At 41.4% G+C, this 24,722-nt stretch overlaps 1 protein-coding gene across 1 annotated transcript in view; it reads right to left on the bottom strand.

Annotated features, from left to right (window-relative positions):
* Positions 1–24,722, bottom strand: part of LOC128692724 (transforming growth factor beta receptor type 3) — a 500,896-nt gene that overhangs the window by 36,943 nt on the left and 439,231 nt on the right. Inside the window, exons 7-10 of the mRNA XM_070090033.1 lie at positions 20,928–21,117; positions 16,023–16,067; positions 10,285–10,526; positions 7,478–7,657 (exon numbers count right to left, since the gene is read on the bottom strand). Of these exons, the coding sequence (XP_069946134.1) occupies positions 7,478–7,657; positions 10,285–10,526; positions 16,023–16,067; positions 20,928–21,117 (657 nt within the window). The remainder of the gene's footprint in view (positions 1–7,477; positions 7,658–10,284; positions 10,527–16,022; positions 16,068–20,927; positions 21,118–24,722) is intronic.

A 24,722-nucleotide genomic window follows, 5' to 3' on the forward strand; every position in this document is an offset into this window, starting at 1 on the left:
CCTAGGAGAGAAGAACCTGGGAGGAAAGATTGGGAGGTAGAGCTCAAAAAAATGGAGGAAGAGTGGGGAAGGAAGCTAGCAGAGCTTGGCAAGAAAATGGAGGAGAGGATAGCTGAGGAGAGCAGGAAGTGGGGACTACAAGTCTTAGCAGCAGAAGATAAGATAAAGTGCTTAGATGAGGAACTAAAAAACCTGAAACAGAATAGAGAGACAAATGACAGTACAGACGTGACATCAGGAACTTCTATACCAGCCACAGACAAGGGGACTGTAGGGATCCAGGAAAAGATGTGCACAATTGAGAGACCTGTAGACAATGAAGGAGCTATGACATATGCAGAGACTCCAACAGACAACTGCAGTGGCAAGGAACAGGTGAGCAGGAAAGACAGTCCACTGAGCATAGGGGCTGCAGCAAGGGCAGGGATTGAAGGCAGGAACGTTTCGATGGAAGGAACTAAAGCACCTCAGAGGATGCAAAGGGAGACACAGTGGGAGGAGGAGAGGGAGAGGTCAGTGTTTGTCTACGGGCTCCGAGAAGTCGAAGGGGAAACCTATTATGAAAGAATCTAGGAGGAGAAGAAAGCGATCGAAGGTATCATGAAAGCGATAGGTGAGGGAGACATGACCCAGGTGACAAATTTTCTGAGAATTGGGTGGCTTGCAAGTGGAAGGAAACAGCTGGTCAAAGCAATTTTCAAGGCGGAATAGCTCGAACCAGGATCCTGCAGGAGAAAGCACAACTGAGGGACAATCCAGAGTACCAGAGTGTACCTCGATTGCGACAGAACACAAGAAGAAAGAATGATACTGAGAGATTGGGTGCAAAGACGAAAAGAGGAACGAGATGCATTGATTTAGATGAGCAGAACCCAGACTCGGGTGGAAGGGCAAACACACCTTACATAAACACCCGCAGAAGGACTCCAACCTCAACAACCCCAAAGCAACTGACCAATATAAACCAAAACCCGCAAACTGTTCCCTCTGCTCCCACCCCCATATCACAAACCCCACCCCTACAGCAGCCCCCTATGGGCACTCTGCCCCCCATCACAAACCCCACCCAAACTACGACAACCCCAAAGCAACTGAACAATCTAACCCAAAACCAACACACTGTTCCCTCTCCCCACTCCCAAATCACAAACCTCACCCCTACAGCGGCTCCCCATGGGCACTCTGCCCTCACCCCCCCATCACAAACCCCACCCACACTGCAAGCCCCTATTGGCCCCCTCCAGGGCTCCTGCTCCCCCAACCCCAATATTTTCCCAGGACCACCATGATAAAAAGTTGAAGATGTGGTACACGAACGCAGATGGATTATCAAATAAATATGAGGGGTGGCATGAAAGAATCAATGAGAAGTCCCCAGACATCATAGCAGTCACAGAAACGAAACTTACTGAGACAATAACAGATGCAGTCTTCCTACTAGGATATCAGATCCTGAGAAAAGACAGAAGGAGCAGAGGGGGAGCAGGGGTTGCACTACTCACAAAAAACATGGGGTTTTGAGGAAACGGAAGGTGTGGGCGAGATTGGAGAAAGGGACTACACGGTAGCTACAATTCAGTCTGGGGAACATAAGGTAGTCATTGCAGTGATGTATAACCCACCACAGAACTGTAGGAGGCTAAGAGAGGAATATGAAGAGAACAAGAGAGCGATGGTGGACACACTGGCTGAGGTGGCACAGAGCTCAATCGTGCAGAGCAAAGTTACTGGTTATGGGTGATTTCAACCATAGGGAGATCGACTGGGAAAACCTGGAGCCTCACCGGGGTCCTGACACATGTAGAGCCAAGATGATGGATGTGGTACTGGAAAACCTCATGCATCAACACGTCAGGGACACTACCAGAGAGAGAGGGGAGGATGAACCAGCAAGACTGGACCTTGTGTTCACCCTGAGCAGTTCAGACATTGAGGACATCACATATGAGAGGCCCCTTGGAGCTAGCGATCACGTGGTTCTGAGTTTTGATTACATAGTAGAGCTGCAAGTGGAGAGGGTAACAGGAGTCGATTGGGAAAAGCCAAACTATAAAAGGGGGGACTACACAGGTATGAGGAACTTCCTGCGGGAGGTTCAGTGGGACAGAGAACTGGTAGGAAAGTCAGTAAACGAAATGATGGAATATGTAACAACAAAATGCAAGGAGGCAGAGGAAAGGTTTGTTCCCAAGGGCAACAGAATTAATGGGAAGACCAAAGTGAGTCCTTGGTTTACCCGAAGGTGTAGGGAGGCAAAAACTAAGTGCATTAGAGAATGGAAGAGGTACAGAAGGCAAAGGACCCAGGAAAATAAGGAGATCAGTCGAAGAGCAAGAAACGAGTTTGCAGAGATGAGGAGGGAGGCCCAGCGACAGTATGAAAACGACATAGCATCAAAAGTCAAGTCGGACCCGAAACTACTGCATAGCCACATTAGGAGAAAGACAACAGTCAAAGACGAGGTGATCAGGCTGAGGAAAGAAGGTGGGAAACTCACAAGAAACGATCAAGAGGTATGTGAGGAGCTCAACAAGAGATTTAAGGAAGTATTCACAGTGGAGACAGGAAGGACTCTGGGAAGACAGGACAGAGGGGGACACCAACAGGGAATACACCAACAAGTGCTGGATGACATACACACAACTGAGGAGGAGGTGAAGAAGCTGCTAAGTGACCTTGATACCTCAAAGGCAATGGGACCGGACAACATCTCCCCGTGGGTCCTTAGAGAGGGAGCAGAAATGCTGTGTGTCCCATTAACCACAATCTTCAACACATCCCTTGAAACTGGGCAACTACCTGAGGTATGGAAGACGGCAAATGTAGTTCCCATTTTTAAAAAAGGAGACAGAAAAGAGGCGCTAAACTACAGACCAGTGTCACTGACGTGTATAGTATGCAAAGTCATGGAGAAGATTATCAGGAGGAGAGTGGTGGAGCACCTGGAACGGAACAAAAGTATAAATGACAACCAGCACGGTTTCATGGAAGGCAAATCCTGTGTCACAAACCTTCTGGAGTTTTATGATAAAGTAACAGAAGTAAGAGACGAGAGAGAGGGGTGGGTTGATTGCATCTTCTTGGACTGCAAGAAGGCCTTCGACACAGTTCCTCACAAGAGATTAGTGCAGAAACTAGAGGATCAGGCGCATATAACGGGAAGGGCACTTCAGTGGATCAGAGAATACCTGACAGGGAGGCAACAACGAGTCATGGTACGTGATGAGGTATCACAGTGGGCACCTGTGACGAGCGGGGTCCCACAGGGGTCGGTCCTAGGACCAGTGCTATTTTTGGTATATGTGAATGACATGATGGAAGGGATAGACTCAGAGGTGTCCCTGTTCGCAGATGATGTGAAGTTAATGAGGAGAATTAAATCAGATGAGGATCAGGCAGGCCTTCAAAGAGACCTGGACAGGCTGGACACGTGGTCCAGCAACTGGCTTCTCGAATTCAACCCTGCCAAATGCAAAGTCATGAAGATCGGAGAAGGGCAAAGAAGACCGCAGACAGAGTATAGGCTAGGTGGCCAACGACTGCAAACCTCACTCAAGGAGAAAGATCTTGGCGTGAGTATAACACCGAACACGTCTCCGGAAGCACACATCAACCAGATAACTGCTGCAGCATATGGGCGCCTGGCAAACCTGAGATTAGCATTCCGATACCTAAGTAAGGAATCTTTCAAGACACTGTACACCGTGTACGTCAGGCCCATACTGGAGTATGCAGCACCAGTTTGGAACCGCACTGGGTCAAGCACGTTAAGAAATTAGAGAAAGTGCAAAGGTTTGCGACAAGGTTAATTCCAGAGCTAAGGGGAATGTCCTATGAAGAAAGGTTGAGGAAAACCGGCCTGACGATAGTGGAGGACAGGAGGGATAGGGAAGACATGATAACGACATACAAAATACTGATTGGAATAGACAAGGTGGACAGAAGCAAGATGCTCCAGAGAAGGGACACAGAACCAAGGGGCCACTCTTGGAAGTTGAAGGCTCAAATGAGTCACAGGGATGTTAGGAAGCATTGAGTGGTCAGGAAGTGGAACAGTCTGGTGAGCGATGTAGTGGAGGCAGGAACCATACATAGCTTTAAGACGAGGTATGATAAAGCTCATGGAGCAGGGAGAGAGAGGACCTAGTAGCGTTCAGTGAAGAGGCGGGGCCAGGAGCTGAGTCTCGACCCCTGCAACTACAATTAGGTGAGTACAATTAGGTGAGTGCACCCGAGACAGTAAATTTTCAGAGAATTGGGGGGTACTTGAAGGGAAGAAATCGGCTGGTCAAACTGATTTTCAAGACAGAAAAGGTGTGGAACAGGATCCTGCAAGAGAAACCATGGCTGAAGGAATTATCTACAAGAAGGTGTTCCTAGACTGAGACAGAACAAGAACAGAACAACAGAAACTGAGGGAAAGGACACAGAAATGAAAGGGGCTAGGAAGAGACAAGGAGAGAGTCAGCAGAGGACAACTGGAGCAGGGCAGAGCAACAAGCGCAAGCACACACACAACCACCCCCAGAACCCCACAACCGAACACGCTATCCCAACACAAACCACAATCAACACCTACAGCCCCCACCCCACACTATGCTGTAGAATCCCACAGCGCACTGCCAGGTCCCCAGCCCTCACAGACCCCAAGAACACAGTGCTGGAGAGGAAACTGAAGGTATGGTACACCAACGCTGATGGAATAATGAACAAGTGGGAGTAGTGGCACAAAAGAGTCAAAGAGACATCACCAGACATTACAGCTCTCACAGAAATCAAGCTCACAGGAATGATAACATATGCCATCTTTCCAATGGGATATTAGACCCTGAGGGAAGATGGAGGGGGATAGAGGAGTGGCACTGCTCATCAAAAACCAATGGGATTTTGATAAGCTGGACAGAGGAGACAGAGGAGAAGCAGTGATGTACAACCACCACAGAACAGCAGGAGGCCAAGGCAAGAGCATGATGAGAGTAATAGAGCAATGGTTGACACACCAGCTGAAGTGGCTAGAAGGGCTCATGCAAGCAGGGCAAAGCTGCTGATTATGGATGACTTCAATCACAAGGAAATCGACTGGGAGAACCTGGAGCCACATGGGGGCCCAGAAATGCGGAGGGCTAAGATGATGGTGGTGGTACTGGAAAACCACCACCAGAGAGATGAGAGGATTAACCAGCAAGACTGGACCTAGTATTCACCTTGAGTAGTGCAGATATTGATGACAACATATGAAAGACCCCTTGGGGCCAGTGACTACATGGTTCTGAGCTTCGAATACAAAGAGTTACAAGTGGAGAGGGAAGCAGGAAGGGTAGGATGAATGAAGCCAAACTACAAGAGGGAGGATTACATAAGCATGAAGAATTTCCTGCACGGGGTTCAGTGGAACAGAGAACTGGCAGAGAAGTCAGTAAACGAGATGATGGCATATGTGACAAAAATATGCAAGGAATCTGAGAAGAGATTTGTACCCAAGGGTAACAGAAATAATGAGATAGCAAGGATGAGTCCTTGGTTCACCCAAAGGTGTAGAGAAGCCAAAACCAAGTGTGCTACATAATGAAAGAAGTACAGAAGGAGAATAAAGAGAGCAGTTACAGAGCCAGAAATGAATATGAACAGAAAAGAAGGGAGCCCCAACGACAATACGAAAATGGCAGCTAAAAATGACATAGCTGTCGTACAGTCACATCAGGAGGAAAACAACAGTCAAGGACCAGGTAATCAGGATGAGGAAGGAAGGAGGAGAGATCACAAAAAACAACAGCATAGTATGTGAGGAGCTCAACATGAAATTCAAAGAAGTGTTCACAGAGGAGACAGAAGGAACTCCAGAAAGACAGAGAGGTGGGGTACACCAACTGTTTGACACAATATATACAACCAAGGAAGAAGTGAAGGGGATGCTAAGTGAGCTAGATACCTCAAAAGCAATGTGGCCAGATAACATCTCTCTGTGGGTCCAGAGAGAGGGAGCAGAGGTGCAACGTGTACTACAACAACAATCTTCAACAAATTTATCAAAACAGGGTGACTACCTGAGCAATGGAAAACGGCAAATGTAATCACAGTTTTTATAAAAGGAGACAGACACAAAGCATTAAACTACAGACCAGTGTCACTGACATGTATAGTATACAAAGTCATGGAGAAGATTATCAGGAGAAGAGTGGTAGAGCGACAGCCAGCACGGTGTCAGGGACGGGAAATCCTGTGTCAGAGAGAGAGAGAGAGAAGGGAGGGGAGGTGAGGTGAGGTGAGGGGAGGGAGGGAGAGAGGGAGGGAGGGAGGGGAGGGGAGTGAGGGGAGGGAGGGGAGGGGAGGGGAGGGGAGGGAGGGAGAGGAGGAGAGGAGAGAGAGGAGAGGAGAGAAGAGAGAGGAGAGAAGAGAGAGGAGAGGAGAGAGAGGAGAGGAGAGGAGAGAGAGGAGAGAGGAGAGGAGAGGAGAGGAGAGGAGAGGAGAGGAGGGAGGGAGATGTGAAGTTGATGAGAATAATTCAATCGGACAAGGACCAGGCAGAACTACAAAGGGATCTGGACAGGCTGCAGGCCTGGTCCAGCAACTGGCTCCTGGAGTTCAACCCTACCAAGTGCAATCATGAAGATTAGGGAAGGGCAAAGAAGACTGTAGATGGAGTACAATCTAGGGGACCAGAGACTACAAACCTCACTCAAGGAAAAGGATCTTAGGGTGAGTATAACACCAGGCACATCTCCTGAGGTGCACATCAACCAAATAAATGCTGCAGCATACGGGCACCTAGCAAACCTAAGAACAGCATTCCAACGTCTCAATAAGGAATCATTCAGGACCCTGTACACCGTGTACATACAAAGTGGTGTTGCATACTCCAGTATGCAATACCAGTTTGGAATCCACACCTAGCCAAGCACATGAGGAAACTAGAGACTGCAAAGGTTTGCAACAAGACTAATCCCGAAGCTAAGGGGCATGTCCTACGAGAAGAGGTTAAGGGAAGTCGACCTGACAACACTGGAGGACAGGAGAGATGGGGGGATGTGATGACAACATATAAAATACTGAGATGAATCGACAAGGTGAACAGAGACAGGATGTTCCAGAGGTGGGACACAGCAACAAAGGGTCACAGTTGGAAGTTGAAGACTCGAATGAATCACAGGGATGTTAGGAAGCATTTCTTCAGCCACAGAGTTGTCAGGAAGTGGAATAGTCTGGGAAGTGATGTAGTGGAGGCACAAAGAGGTGGGGCCAGGAGCTGTGACTCAACCCCTGCAACCACAACTAGGTGAGCACAAACACACACACTTATCTATCAGTATTTTACAACTCTTGATCCACATTACACACATGTGAAACAAAACCATCCTTTGTACACTTACTTTTTATATAAAACAACTTGTTTGTAAATGAAAATAATAGACATTAACTTGTAAGCAATTTCATAACTTCCCATATTTAAGAAAGTAAAAGCTGGGTAAGAATGTAGTACCTTCTTATAAGTAGCTTGCGTAGCAGGGAGAGGCATGTGATGATAGGTTGGACGTGGCTCCACCTCACACTCAACTTTTATTGGAGGAATCCTGGCAGCATAGTACTCATCGTCAGAACCATAACCAGACCCGGCAAAATCTTCATCATCGCTGATGGTGGGACCAAGCTCAACATTTACCTGAAAATGTGGTAGAGTACAGGAATACTGCGCAATTTTATATTTGCCAAGACAATAAATTAATATGTGTTCTTGAATATTACAATCTTTAACACCCTACTTTCCAACGAATTGTTTGGGAGTCCTGATGACCTTTGCATTTCCAGTCAATGATTACAGGAAGACCTGCACCTCTAACTGCAGCTATGCCACATTTTGGTGAGGTGTGATTGTTGGGTAGTCACACACTGTTACACTGTTAGGTTTCTTAACCCTTTCACTGTCTCCCACACAGACATACATCATGTTGTGCATACTAAGGGGCTTTCTGCATGCACACCTAAATGTCACCCATCTCTGTACAAACATTGTATCATGCTAAAATAAAGAATCTTTAATCTGTATGTGAGTGACACCAGTGTCACTCACATACATCTACATTTTAAACACAGTGCCCTCAAATATACTGCCTGGTCATGAGAGAATGCAGTGCATGATGGGAAAGCAAACATCTGACCTTGTGTTTAGTTTGAAACAGGGACTTTAGCCCGTAAACGGTCCAAGCAGATCTACGTTCACATGTGTAGTGCTACAAAAGTAGATCTAAGTTTTTTTTTACATATTTTCAAATATAACAAAAAAAAAAGAAGTAGATCAAAGTTTTTTTACACATTTTCAAATGTAGAAAAACAAAAAGAAGATCTACTTTTTTTACATACTTTCAAATGTTGAAAAAACGTATATATACGTTTGGACCGTTTACGGTTTAAGGTGTTGTCTAGGCTGCTTTTATGGTTTTTATTGATTATTTCTTGTCATCATTTAACAAACTGGAAGACTAGTGAAATAACGCTCAAAGTGCTGGGAATATTGGATTTTTGACAGTTTTCCTAAGGAAGGGTTGGCCTAAACCATGACTAATCATTCTTGGTTACAATTATTATCAAATAGAATAAAACTTCATTTTTTTATGTGATGAGGGATTCAAAATGGAAGGCAAATGTTATATAGGAGAGACCTGGAGACATGACTTATGAACAGAGGAATGGTCATTTTGATGGCTGGAATGCCTACAGTGTTTACTTTATACTTATTTTAAATTGGAATTTGTTGAAATTTGACCAAATTGTTGATTTCTGTGCACTTTACAGGATAGTTCTTACAGTTGAATGGGAACTTTCTTGTATTCAGTTGACAGAAAGGAAGGCATACTAGCGAAATACCTAGGAATTGGATTGAATTACGCAATGGAATTGGCTTAAAGTACGACTCAAAGTGGGAAAAATTACTGCTACATAAATTGTGTCCAGACTGTCAACTTTGTACCTGTGTAATTATGCAAGCTTTCCACAGATTTTTGCATTTTTGCTGGTATTACTTTCAGAAAAAGACTACCATTTCAGAAAATTAAAGGTTTTGGGGGCAGGGAATTGTGACACTGTCAGCACTTTTAATTTGGGGGGGGGGGGGGGGTGTGACAGTGAAAGGATTAAAAATTTACAGTAAACTACTGTAGGAATAGATAAATTAGACACATGTGCATTCATCTGCAATACTGTAGGAATTACATTCTTGAGATCTGGCAAGTAAAGAATATACAGGAAAAAACTGGGCTACATCCAAACATCTCAGTATAAGAACAATCTACAAAATACAGATACATGGATGTTGTATATGCATCTAGTTTATCATCTTGTCGGTACTGTATACCATTGATATATTAGTTTTTGGAGATGTTTAGGTGACTACTACTGAGCAGTAGATGGTTGTGAGATGTCTGTTTATGCTTAATCAGCTGAGAGCTTTGAGTCAGTTGTGTGTTGAGGTTAGGAAGGCCACTATAACATACACCATATTGAGCCAGTCAGCAACCAGCTCTTCCCAACACCATATTAAGCCAGATTCAGCAACCAACTCTCCCAGCACCATTCTGAGCCAAAATCAGCAACTAGCTCTCCCAATACCATATTGAGCTAGAGTCAGCAACCAGCTCTCCCAACACCACATTGAGCCAGAGTCAGCAACCAGCTCTCCCAACACCATACTGAGCCAGAGTTGGCAATGAGCTCTCCCAACACCATACTGAGCCAGAGTCAGCAACCAGCTCTCCCAACACCATACTGAGCCAGAGTCGGCAACCAGCTCTCCCAATACCATATAAATCTCTGGACAGAAAAGTTTTTGTGCCTGTACCAATTTTATAAAACTTCGCAGAGTTCTGGTGTTTATAATAATCTTATCCTTAGACAACATTATATTAAATATAGAATTCAGACAATTTAATTATATTAAACTCAGAAATGTATTCAAATAATCTAACCTCAACTACAGAATGTCAGGTATTTTTAAGTTCTGGTTTTAGTCTGCTTGAAATGCTTTGCATAACCAAGGACTTTCCATAATGTATGAGAGGGTATAAAGCACAGTATACAGATGAACTCCTTATCCTTTGACATACTCATATAACATATGAGAGGGCATGAAGCACAGGATATAGATGAACACCTTATCTTGACATACTCACATAATGTATGAGAGGATATGAAACACAGGATATAGATGAACACCTTATCTTGACATACTCACATAATATATGAGAGTGCATGAAGCACAGGATATAGATGAACACCTAATCTTGACATACTCACATAATTGATATAAGTGGTTTGGTAGGAGGAGCTCCGTCGCAGAAAGTTGCACCGGTCAAACTTTTCCTTTATGACAATGTGAGAGACATTCATGAGAGCCGAGCATGAGAGGTCTCCCAGGGACATGGTGATTCCTCCGACATGATCAGAGATGTACACTGGAATGGCAACTGTCATAGACTCTTCATCACAGCTCACTGACAAGCCAGCCTGTATAACTGCTGCAACATCTTCTGCATACACTGAAAACAAAAATAGTCTTAATTACCATTAGAGTTGTCCAATTTATGATTGTAAGTTAAGGAAGATAGAATATTATTGAAAAATGCTACACAGTACAATCACTACATCTCAAACACCATTACTATACAGTAATACAGCCTACGAAGAAATCATTCACTTCTCTATTGTCAAGGAATGATCTACACATCAATCAATATCTTATGAGAGAGACAAGGGAGAGGGTATGGTAAAGAATAATGGTAAGGGAGTGATAGTTAAGGTGGGAGTAAGGGACATGGAGAGGTTGAGGGCTAGAGAAAAAAATGGTCAGGGAGAGGAAACAATGAGAGAAATAGGAAGCAAGACAGGGTGAGAGAGCAAAAAGTTAGGATGAGGGAGATGGGAATGGTAGCTACTAGCTACATTCTAGATATAGAGAATAGCTTGCACACTGACTCACTCTACAAGTATATGGTAAAGAGAAAGCAAAACAGTGAGCAATAGAGGTGACATACATGTATGTAGCGTTGGATGGAGGGAGCAAAGGACAACAGTGAGGGTATCTACATTAACTACTCTAGAGAAATTTAGAACAAATTCCTCAGAAACTAGAATGGAAAATAAAAACAAACTCCTACTCAATAAAGTGATACGAGGGACTTATGAGTGAAAATGTCACATCTTACAGTCAAGGCAGTCAAGAATCATAACTGTTACTATAACTTCTGCAAGGAAAATGATAGACTAAATAACTAGAACCTTTAAAATAAACGATGTCATGCCAATGATAATACAGTGGACCCCCGGCATATAATATTAATCCGTTCCTGAGAGCTCATCGTATGCCGAAATTATCGTAAGGCGCATTAATTTTCCCCATAAGAAATAATGGAAATCAAATTAATCCGTGCAAGACACCACAAAGTATGAAAAAAAAAATTTTACCACATGAAATATTAATTTTAATACACACAAACTGACACTTACCTTTATTGAAGATCTGGTGATGATTGATGGGATGGGACGAGGGGAGAGTGTGGAAGTTGTTAATGTTCAGAAGGGGAATCCCCTTCCATTAGGACTTTAAGTAGCACATCCTTTTCTGGGGTTACTTCCCTTCTTTTAATGCCACTAGGACCAGCTGACCATAGTGCAGCAACAGTTGACTTTGGTGCAGCAGCAGCTGACCATGGTGTAGCAGCAGCTGACTGTGATGCAGCAGCAGCTGACCGTGGTGCAACAGCAGCTCACCGTAGTTCAGCAACAGCTGACTGTGGTGCAGCAACAGCTGGCTGTGGTGCAGCAACAGCCGACTGTGGTACGATAGTATGCATTTCCCACCCTTTTTACATACGATCGCTTAAGAGATGGTATCTCCTGCTATCTGTTTTTCGTTTATCCACACCAATAACAGTCTCTCAACATCTTCGAGTAGTACTTGTGATCTCTGTTTCGAAAACAAACTTGCACCTTTTGCAAGAACAGCTTCCTTGATTGCCGTTTTGTTGGCCACAATAGTAACGTTGGTTGACTGGGGTTTGGTATACAACCTGGCCAGCTCCGAGACACGCACTCCACTTTCGTACTTAGCAATTATCTCTTTCTTCATTTCCATAGTAATTTTCACCTTTTTTACCGCACGGTTGGCACTAGAAGCTTTCTTGGGGCCGATGGTGACTTATTTTGCAGGTACAATCACTAAAAACGCTGTGATAATATGAAATGTACCAATTGTATGCGTGGATGCGACTGCACTGGCTGGCTTGTAAACACTGGCACGCATGGGACAGCTGAGGACACACATGGGATGTGTCCCGGACGAATCGCGTGTGGCGAGGCAAAATTTGTCCGTTAAAATGCCGGATTTAACGTATGCCGATGCCATCGTATGCCGGGGGCCCACTGTGCTCTTTAATTTACTTATTCACTCGAAATTGGAATACTTGTGAAAGCTAAACCCCTTTCAAGGCATACACAATAGCAGATCTAGAAAATCTACGGAGAATCTTTACTGTCTATATAAATTCTGTCAAGCACCTAAATTATTGGGAATATCTGAGGTCTCTTGACTGTACTCCCTGGAACACAGACAAGAAAGATACACTGTAATTTACAAATGGAAAATTCTAGAGGAATTGGTCCCAAATCTGTACACCAAAATCTCCCCCAACAAAAGTAAGAGGCTTGGTAGATGGTGCAAATATCCCATGTGACAAAGTAGGAGTGCAGTGAATACACTAAGAGAACTCAATAAGTATAAAGGAGCCAAGACTTTTCAACATCCTCCCTTTATACATAAGGGGAATTACCAACAAACCTTTAGTAGCTTTCAAGAGGGGTTAAGGCCTATTCTCTATATTAATAGATGTATCTATAGACAAAAAAATACTTTTGAATTATAATTCGCTTCAAAAAATTTAATAGCATTTATTATATAACTAAAAACCAATTATACAACAGTATTAATGTAATAATATTTTTTCACACTGGTGGCCTCCCACCAAGGTAGGATTACCCAAAAAAAAAAGAAATGCATTTACCATCATTCATTCATTCCAGAAGTGAACTGACAATGCAAATCAGCTGGCCCTCCAGACTGCAACATCCTCACCTCTCCTTCAGTGCAAACACTGTATCTCCCACCTCCAGGACTCAAGTTCAGCTAAGCAGACTTCATAAATGTTACCTTGCTCACATTCCAACAGAACATCAAGCTATAAAAACCATTTGCCTCCACTTATATATAATACACTTACAGAAGCCTGTTGGATGTTCAGGCCCCTAGCACTCAAAATCTCCATTATCCCCATTCTCATTCTCTCTCTCATTCTCATTCTCTCTCATTCTCATTCTCTCTCATTCTCCTTCTCATTTCCTCTCTCTCATTCTCATTCTCTCTCATTCTCAGTCTCTCTCTCATTATCATTCTCTCTCTCTGTTTCTCATTATCATTCTCTGTTTCTCATTCTCATTCTCTCTGTCTCATTCTCATTCTCTCACTCACTCACTTTCACACTCACTCTCACACTCTCTCACACTCACTCTCACACTCTCTCTCTCACACTCTCTCTCACACTCTCTCTCTCACACTCTCACACTCTCTCTCTCACACTCTCTCACACACACTCACTCCCTCTCTCACACTCTCACACACTCTCTCTCTCACTATCTCTCTCACACTCTCTCTCTCACTATCTCTCTCACACTCTCTCTCTCTCCAACACTTCCCGAGATGACCCCTGCACCTCCTTCTCATCCCCTAGATTTATACATTCTTTTATTCATCCTATCTTGCTCCATCCTCTCTAAATCCTCACACCACCTCAACAACCTGTCCTCAGCTCTCTGAATTATACTTTTGGCAACCTTACACCTTCTAATCCCCAAGCTCCAAATTCTCAGCAAAATATTCATGACACATTGCCTTCAAATATGACATTGCTACTGGAACATTTACAGCCTATGCTTCACACCCATACAATAGTGTTAGCATCACTATACTCTGGTACATTCCCCTTTTCGCATCCATGGATAAAGTTCTTTGTCTCATTGTACCACCTACCTTCCCCCCCCTCATCTATCCTATGGTTCACCTCATCTTTCATAGACCTACTTCCCTCATCACACTACCTTCCTTGCACCCTTTATGGCCGGTAATATAAGATAACCTACCACCTATTCCATACATTTGCCACACTGTTTCCCTATCCACTCTATCATAAATCTAAATCCATAAATGTAGCAAAAAAGTTCCCTACATTTATGGGAGAATTGTTCACTTACATACTTCAATATAAACAAATGGTCTATACATCACTTACCATTCCAAAATCTTCCTTGTTCTATCTGCAATCCTAATTATTATTTTACCCTCAAGTTAATGATGTCTTCTTTGCCCTCTGTCAATGTCAACATACTCTCTTTTCTTCTTACCCTAAAGACTTTCTTTATTTAATTCTAGCATACACTTTGCCCAGTATATTTAAAAGGCTTAATTTCCTATAATTTTTTGTACTCGCTTTTTCTCTCTTTCTTGTCCCCTTTTGCTCTTTGCCAATCCTTAGTTACCTTCCATTCCTTCATGCATATATGGTACAGTACTGAACAAATCCATCATTCACTCTGAAACTACATCTCCACATGTTTGCAACATCTGTCTTAATCCCAGATGTCTCAGCTGCCTCACACATTTCTCCCACACTTACATCTGGCTCTTTCTTACCCCTATTAAATATTATTCCTCCATGCCCAATGTTAACTGAAAATATTCTCTCCATCTTCCCAGTAACTCCACCTGTCTGTCAAACATCCCCCACCTCTTTCATTTATGATTACCTTGCCCATTTGCTCTCCAGGCTTTCTGAACTTATTAATCTCCTTCCAAAAATCTTCCTTATTGTCAGCCAAATTTGCCAACAGAGCCTCACCCATTCTCTCACTAGCACTCTTTTTCCACTCCTTCACTGCTCTCTTTTAACCTCTCTTTTCTCTTCATCAACCCTGCCTTCCAAACGTTTCTACATTGTAAAAAACTATTACATGCCAACTTTTTTTTTTTCCTTGCCACCCTCTTTAACTCATCAGTTTACCAATCATTACTTTCCTATCCACACTTGCTCTCTTATACTTACAAACTATTTCTGCACACTCTAGCACTACATTCTTTAATTTACTTCATACCTCTTCGACCTCCCTCTCATTACCTGCACTCTTCCTAGCCCACCTTTCTCCCCTGTCTCCTTTTTCAGTTCATTCACTATCATTTCTCTCTCACCAACTGATGCTATTCTCTTTTTACTCCATCTACCTCTTACTGTCACATATTTTCAACATCGTGCTCTGTAGCATGGTAACTCACGGATCAATAGGTGACATGACAGTCCGGTAAGTACTACTGCCATCTGCTGCCCAGTGTTAAAAATCTGAAGATCAACATGCATAAGCTGACAGCTCATATGATAAGCTTTCTTTATTCAAGGCACAATGGCACTTATTAGGAACTACCAAAGAGATGCATGATGACGAGAAAGGGTTCAAGCAAAGTCCATATCAGTAATTTTTATTACCTTTGATTTACTTGTGACCTCTTTCTGGAGTTTTCCTACTCCCAGAGCCAGTCCTCCCTGCTGATTAACTGGTCAACCAGGCTGCTATTGCTGGAGACCCATCAGCCTGGACGATCTGGCTTGCTGTGGAGGTAGTTATCTAGTTTCTTCTTGAAGACTTCTACAGGAGGCCTGCTGGTAGCAGGCTGAAAAGTCTAGGACCACGCATGCTGATACTGTACTTTCCTATTGTGCCACTGACTTCCCTACTTTCCACTGGGTCTATTTGACACTCCTATATCTCTCACTCCAGCACATTGCTATGGCAGTGTGCAGATTTGGGATCAAGCCCTCAATTTAACTCTATTTTTGTTTTATGTGATATACACTAACCATATTTTCTACTCTGCTTAATATATAAACAATTTTCAATATTAACCACTTCAAAAATAAAATTTATTCACACAGTACCTGTTGGCTGCTCATCTGGTATGAAAGATGACACTACATGATTTTCTGAAAGTAAATTAAGCAATGTATTACTAGATAGTGAGAGAGTAACTGTGGTAGGGGACATAAATGCTAAAGTAGGAGAAGCATTTAGAGAGGGTGTGGTAGGTAAGTTTGGGGTGCCAGGTGTAAATGATAATGGGAGCCCGTTGATTGAACTTTGTATAGAAAGGGGTTTAGTTATAAGTAACACGTATTTTAAGAAAAAGAGGATAAATAAATATACAAGATATGATGTAGGGCGTAATGACAGTAGTTTGTTGGACTATGTACTGGTAGATAAAAGACTGTTGAGTAGATTTCAGAATGTACATGTTTATAGAGGGGCCACAGATATATCAGATCACTTCTTAGTTGTAGCTACACTGAGAATAAAAGGTAGATGGGATACAAGGAAACAGAAGAAGCAAGTAAGAGAGAGGTGAAGGTTTATAAACTAAAAGAAGAGGCAGTTAGGGTAAGATATAAACAACTATTGGAGGATAGATGGGCTAGTGAGAGTATAGGCAATGGGGTCGAAGATGTATGGGGTAGGTTTAAGAAGTTTGCGGTTACAGGAAAGTGCGTGCGGGAGGGAAGAAGAGCGACTGATGGAATGATGATGTAAAGAAAGTAGTAAGGGAGAAAAAGTTAGCAGATGAGAGGTTTTTATAAAGTAGAAGTGATGCAAGGAGGGAAGAGTATAAGGAGAGAAAAAGAGAGGTTAAGAGAGTGGTGAAGCAATGTAAAAAGAGAGCAAATGAGAGTGGGTGAGATGTTATCAACAAATTTTGTTGAAAATAAGAAAAAGTTTTGGAGTGAGATTAATAAGTTGAGGAAGCCTAGGGAACAAATGGATTTGACAGTTAAAAATAGAAATGGAGAATTAGATGTATTGGGAAGATGGAGGGAATACCTTGAGGAATTGTTAAATGTTGATGAAGATAGGGAAGCTGTGATTTCATGTATAGGGCAAGGAGGAATAACATCTTGTAGGAGTGAGGAAGAGCCAGCTGTGAGTGTGGGGGAAGTTCCTGAGGCAGTGGGTAGAATGAAAGGGCGTAAGGCAGCTGGGATTGATGGGATAAAGATAGAAATGTTAAAAGCAGGAGGGGATATAGTTTTGGAGTGGTTGGTGCTATTATTTAATAAATGTACAGAAGAGGGTAAGGTACCTAGGGATTGGCAGAGAGCATGCACAGTTCCTTTGTATAAAGGCAAAGAGGATAAAAGAGAGTGCAAAAATTATAGAGGAATAAGTCTGTTGAGTTCTAGGTAGTAGGCTGGTAGACAGCAACCGCCCAGGGAGGTACTACCGTCCTGCCAAGTGAGTGTAAAACGAAAGCCTGTAATTGTTTTACATGATGGTAGGATTGTTGGTGTCCATTTTTCTGTCTCATAAACATGCAAGGTTTCAGGTACGTCTTGCTACTTCTACTTACACTTAGGCCACACTACACATACATGTACAAGCATATATATACACACCCCTCTGGGTTTTCTTCTATTTTCTTACTAGTTCTTGTTCTTGTTTATTTCCTCTTACCTCCATGGGGAAGTGGAACAGAATTCTTCCTCCGTAAGCCATACGTGTTGTCAGAGGCGACTAAAATGCCAGGAGAAGGGGCTAGTAACCCCTTCTCCTGTATATATTACTAAATGTAAAAAGAGAAACTTTTGTTTTTCTTTTTGGGTCACCCTGCCTTGGTGGGATACAGCCGGCTTGTTAAAAAAAAAAAAAAAAGTCTGTTGAGTATACCTGGTAAAGTGTATGGTAGAGGTATTATTGAAAGAATTAAGAGTAAGACAGAGAGTAGGACAGCAGATGAACATGGAGGCTTTAGGAAAGGTAGAGTGTATAGATCAAATGTTTATAGTGAAACATATAGGTGAACAGTATTTAGATAAGGGTAAAGAGGTTTATGTGGCATTTATGGATTTGGGAAAGGCATATGACAGGGTGGATAGGGGGGCAATGTGGCAGATGTTGCAGGTGTATGGTACAGGAGGTAGGTTACTGAAAGCAGTGAAAAGTTTTTATGAGGATAGTGAGGCCCAGGTTAGAGTATGTAGGAGAGAGGGAGATTATTTCACAGTAAAAGTAGGCCTTAGACAAAGATGTGTGATGTCACCATGGTTGTTCAATATACTTATAGATGGGCTTGTAAGAGAAGTGAATGCTTGGGTCTTGGAAAGAGGTGTGGAGTTAAAAGATAAAGAATCAAACACAAAGTGGGAGTTGTCACAGTTGCTCTTTGCTGATGACACGGTGCTTTTGGGAGATTCTGAAGAGAAGTTGCAGAGATTGGTCGATGAATTTGGTAGGGTATGTAAAAGAAGAAAATTAAAAGTGAATATAGGAAAGACTAAGGTTATGAGGATAACAAAAAGATTAGGTGATGAAAGATTGGATATCAGATTGGAGGGAGAGAGTATGGAGGAGGTGAATATATTCAGATATTTAGGAGTGGACATGTCAGCAGATGGGTCTATGAAGGATGAGGTGAATCACAGAATCGATGAGGGGAAAAGGGTGAGTGGTGCACTTAGCACTCTGTGGAGTCAAAGAACTTTGTCCATGGAAGCAAAGAGGGAAATGTATGAGAGTATAGTTGTACCAACACTCTTGTAATGGTGTGAAGCATGGGTGATGAATGTTGCAACGAGGAGAAGGCTGGGGGCAGTGGAGATGTCATATCTGAGGGCAATGTGTGGTGTGAATATAATGCAGAGAATTCGTAGTTTGGAAATTAGGTGGTGTGGGATTACCAAAACTATTATCCAGAGGGCTGAGGAGGGGTTGTTGAGGTGGTTCGGACATGTAGAGAGAATGGAACAAAACAGAATGACTTCAAGAGTGTATAAATCTGTAGTGGAGGGAAGGCAGGGTAGGGGTCGGCCTAGGAAGGGTTGGAGGGAGGGGGTAAAGGAGGTTTTGTGTGCAAGGGGCTTGGACTTCCAGCAAGCGTGCATGAGCATATTTGATAGGAGTGAATAGAAACAAATGGTTTCTAATACTTGATGTGCTGTTAGAGTGCAAGCAAAGTAACATTTATGAAGGAATTCAGGGAAACCAGCAGGCCAGACTTGAGTCCTGGAGATGGGAAGTACAGTGTCTACACTCTGAAGGAGGGGTGTTAATGTTGCAGTTTTATAACTGTAGTGTAAAGCACCCCTCTGGTAAGACAGTGATGGAGTGAATGATTAAAGTTGTTCTTTTTCAGGCCACCCTGCCTTGGTGAGAATCAGCCGATGTGTTAATAAATAAAAAAATAATTACTAGATGGCCACCTTGAACTTAATTTAAAATTCTGAGTAATAAATAGTAACAGTACATTATACATGAAGGAAAAGGGTATGATATGAACTCTTTCAGTACAAAGATCTTGACTTTAAATCAAGCTGTGCATCAGTCTGACCATGGAAGTTGAAATTTCACTGGCCACTTAAAACCTTTTTTAAATATTATGCATTGTGCTATTATAGTTCAAGAGCCAAGGTGAAATTTCAGCATGGTAAGTGGTGCAGTCTGTTGGCCAGAGTTCAAGTTACAAAAGTTTATATATCTCAGTGGACCACTCACTCACACACATGTTCATCCCTATATTCATATAAGTACCCTTCTTCAGTGATAAATACGTAATTTGTTTTAAAACTTAGTCTATATAATTGTGAAAATAATTTATACAGCCTCTCCTCACTTAGCAACGTACTCGTTTACCGACAACTCAGACTTACGACGGGCTCTCTGACCAGCATGCATACCTAAATAATGTATATTAGAGCTGATTTCCTCTATTCTGTTTATTACAATATACAGTATACTACTGTATAAACATTTAAAAATATACCAGAAATATTATAAAAGGTGCAAAGGTGACATTAAAATAATATCAAAGAAGGTTGACACAAACCCCCTACCATTATAATATGCTCCTCGCTTAGCAACGAATTTGTTTACCGATGTGATCTTAGGAACGGAACTCCGTCGTTAAGTAAGGAGAGGCTGTATTTGAAATTAGGCAATATGGCATGAATATATTGTAAGATACACTGTGAACATTTTTTTCAGCAATGTTCTAGCCAAATGTTAAAATGTTATAAGAAGTTAGCCAGAATCTCACAGGAGTTCCTCTCTATTATAAAATGGCCAATATCCCACAGGAGATACTGGCCAGCCAGCTGACTGGCTGGCTGGGTAGGGGTAGGGGTCCTGGGTGTAGCTTTCAAGAAGAATCCCATTATGCGTATGTTTACCTGAATAAACTGACTGACATGTTCAGCCAGCCAGCCAGCCAGCCGAACACATCAGTCCGTCAGTTTATTCAGGTAAACATACACATAATGGTATTCTTCTTGAAAGCTACACCCAGGACCGCTACAAGTCCTTCCATTTCCTCACCGTTATCTCCCTTACCTGAGCCCTCTACAGCTCCTGATAACCTTGCTGATAACTCCAATAATGATGCTGATGACCTTTTCCTTATTCAGAATAAATAAAAATGATTACCTGTATTTACAGTATGCAAACCTAAGTAATGTATATTACAGCTGATTTCCTCTATTCTGTTCATTACGGTATACACTACACTACTGAATAACATTTAAAAATAAACTAAAAATGTTTTAAATGGTGCAGAGGTGATATTAAAACAGTATCTAAAGATGGTTGACACAAACCCACTACCAGTACAGTATGTCCGAAATATCAGTAAGTGGCAGCTCTTCGCTTATCGACCAATTCGCTTTACAACCTACTCATAGGAATGGAACACGGTCGTTAAGTGAGGAGTGCCTGTACTCATGCATAAGAGGAAGCTGCACTTTTCTTATCATCAGAAATACTTATAGAATTTAAATTAATATTTATATTAATAAACTCTTTACCAATTCTTGGAAGTACAGTGATGGTAATTTTGTTGGGGGTGGTGGTACGAGTGTAAGAAACAGGAGGCCCAACACTGGTGAGAACTGTCAGTATCAGCTGATCAAATGTTGCAGGAACATCAAACCTGCGCACCTCCACCATCACTCCTGGCCCAGACACTGATGTGTTCTCCACTTGATCTCCACCACCCTACCAATAACAAGATTTATCAGATGCTGTACATGAGATAAATACTTAAAAGAATAATTCATAACTGGGAATTTTGCTTTTCATATGACAAAAATAAATTTTTAAGTAAACTAAATTCTACATCTACAATTTTTTTTCACCATGGTCATTATTTTCTACCAAGGTAGGGTGACCCAAGCAAGGAGATTATTCATATTTCTTTTCATATCTTTTATTATATAAATCCTTTAGACTTTTAATGCAAACTCTTTTATTATATAAATCTGCAAGACATTTTATAACACAAATTTATAGGACCTTTTAAGGTTACAACCCCTGCTTTCAAACTTGCTCTCAGGGCTGGAAAATTTTCAAACAAAAAAAATATTGTTTTTTTCATATGAAATGGTAGGGAATCTTTTCTGAAGGTAATAAAACAGAAAGTATAAAATTTGAAGGAAAACTGACGAAATTATGCTTTCACGAATTTTGCTGTCAGCAATATTTATGCAGCTGCAATTTGGTCCACTTTGAGTCTAATTTTAGGTCAATTTCATTGATCAAGTTGACAAAATTCTTAGTTATTTAGTATGTCATCCATTCTATCAACTGAGTACAAGAAACTGCCCATTCAATTATTTAAACTGCTTAATAAAGTGATCAGAAATTGGTAATTTGGCCAATCTCACACAAAATTCAAGAAATGCCAATTTCAATATAGGGTTCAGAATAAACAATGCAGACATTCCTGGCACTAAAATAACATGTCCAATGTTCATCAGTCATGTCCCCCAGGCCTCCCCTATATTACACTTGCTTTCCATTTTGAATTGTTAGTCTCACAAAAAATAGATTTACTATATGCAGACTATTGTATTATTATAATAATTGTATAATGTCAGTGCATTCATAAATGCATATTAGAGTGGCCAGATGGATGTGTATTAGACGAGTGACGTCATTTGCGTACTCCAGAATATCGCCAAAAATCGAACATTTCTGCTACTTTGCGCTCAATTTCAACCTACTTTCAGTATAAAACCAATCAAAATCATCTCTATTTCTGTAATATATCTTCCATTCTGTCAAATGAGATCAAGACACCGAGAATAGAACCATAAATACCATACAAAATTACACCACAAACTTGCTGTTTTAAACCAAAAATGTAGCTGAAGCTTTTTTTTCCTATTATGCACTGCTTGCTACAGGACTTCTTTTTTATATGGTGAACACTTATTAAATACACTTCTCTCATATCTAGGCCCAAATTTACTGCTCACCGCTTATTTGAGTGAGCTGAGGTAATGGCATAGTACTACGGGACCGACACTGGCTTCAAAGCTGTAGAATTGTTTTCAAATATTAATAATTTTATTCTGCTTCTCTACATCTAGGTCTAATTTTGGTGAATATCTTTTGCACATTTAAAATATGTACTGTAGTATGGAAGCTTTACACATCACAATTCTACTTAAAAAAAATAGTTGGCATAAGATAAAAAAAAAAAAAAAATATGATCAGGACATACAAAAGAGGTCCACTGTTGTTAAAATCATTATATTGTTGGTTTATAACATACAAGCTATTTATTTGTATAGAAAACAATAGTACAAATGATGCTTATTTTTGTATATATTTGTACTACACTCCTTGGGGAAGCAGAAAAGAATTCTTCCTCTGTAAGCCATGTGTGTCGTAAGAGGTAACTAAAATGCCAAATTAAAATGCCAAAATTACCAAATTTAGAAAGAAAAACTTTTGTTTTTCTCTTAGGTCACCATGGGCCCAAAGAAGGCTCCTAGTGCCAGGCCTTTGGTAAAGAAGGAAAGAAACATGATAGAATTCAAGAAAAAACTTGTAGCAAAGTACCAAAGTGGAGGAGGAAGAGAGAGGGGAGAATGTGCCTTCTTCAGTGATTCAGTGATTCTACGACATGTATGATACTAAAGCAGCAGGTATCGATAAAGGCTATAGAGCCAGCCAGCGAAAAAGTGTAGTATTAACAGTGTAGCAAGTAAGTTAAGCAATTGACAGAAAAACGACACGAAAGTAACTCTCCAATGTTGTTGGCGTATAGGGCCACTGAACATATGCCGCCCTGCTATCTTCCACCACCCTAAACCTCTGCCAGCATCTCCTCCATCAAACTAATTAAACTAACATCTCATCCAAGGTAAGTGTAAATGTTTCAGTGTGAAAAGTGTTGGTGGCTTCTGCTGCCGCCTCCACCACCACTAATATGTACGGCTTCTCTCAGTGGCCTTTATAAACCCAACAACAAAACTACCAACACTTACTCCTCACATATGTTATGACATATTTTATTCATTCTAGAGTATATATCATGTTTCTATGTTATTAATATTCTTTATTATGTCATACTAGATGAATTTTGATAGATAAATAACCAGCAGAGATGATATTAGCGTCATATTGAAGCATAAATTCGCCTCCCTCTCCCCTCCTACCTGTCTGCCATACACCAACAAGACTCTTCAATAAAGGTATGTGATGTTAAATGCTCATGTATCCATTATATTAGTGTTTTATATTCATTTGTCATTATTTTCTGTATGTGAATCTACATTTAATCTTTAAAAAAATATTTTTTGTTAATACTTTTGGGTGTCTGAAACGGATTAATTGGATTTCCATTATTTCTTATGGGGAAAATGGTTTCGCCAGTCGTGAATTTCACCATTCACCAGACTCTCTGGAACAGATTAATCATGAAACTCGGGGGTCCACTGTATATGTATATGCATATGTATGTATGTATGTATGTATGTATGTATGTATGTATGTATGTATATACAGTGGACCCTCAGCTAACGATATTAATCCGCTCCTGAGAGCTCATTGTTAGACAAAATTATCATTAGCCAAATTAATTTTCCCCATTAGAAATAATGGAAATCCAATTAATACATTCCAGGCAGCCAAAAGTATTAAAAAAAATAATTGTTTCATGAAATATACATTTCCCTACAAAGAAAACAATGAGACATGCACAATAACTATATAAATAAATGTTAAAATGACACTTACCTTTATTGAAGAGTACTGATGAGTGATGAGACACTGTTTTTCTTGAACACTCTGGGATTTTCAGAGTGATACATGAGTAAAGGCTTCACTTTGCAATCCCCACTAGCATTACAAGAAAACATGAGAGTTAGCCTGTCTTTCATAGGGTTGTGTCCTGGGAGTGCCTTTTCCTCCTGAGTAATGTAGGTCCTGTTTGGCATTTTCTTCCAGAACAGGCCTGTTTCATCACAATTAAACACTTGTTCGGGTTGGAATTTTTCAGCTTCACCATGCCTTATCACACTGTGTATGCCACTACAATTCTTAAATCTCTCAAACCAACCTTTGCTGGCCTTAAATTCACCAATATGAGCACTAGTTCCAAGCATTTTTTCCTGTTCACCTGAGTGTTAGTCAACTGGTGTGGGTCGCCTCCTGGGGGACAAGATTAAGGACCCCAATGGAAATAAGTTAGACAGTCCTCAATGACTCACTGACTTTCTTGGGTTATCCTGGATGGCTAACCCTCTGGGGTTAATTGTTTCTTGGTAATTGTTTCTCGTTAAGCCACACCAACAACAGTCTCTCCACATCTT

Source organism: Cherax quadricarinatus, chromosome 30 (genome assembly GCF_038502225.1).
Source record: "Cherax quadricarinatus isolate ZL_2023a chromosome 30, ASM3850222v1, whole genome shotgun sequence".
Taxonomy (NCBI): domain Eukaryota; kingdom Metazoa; phylum Arthropoda; class Malacostraca; order Decapoda; family Parastacidae; genus Cherax; species Cherax quadricarinatus.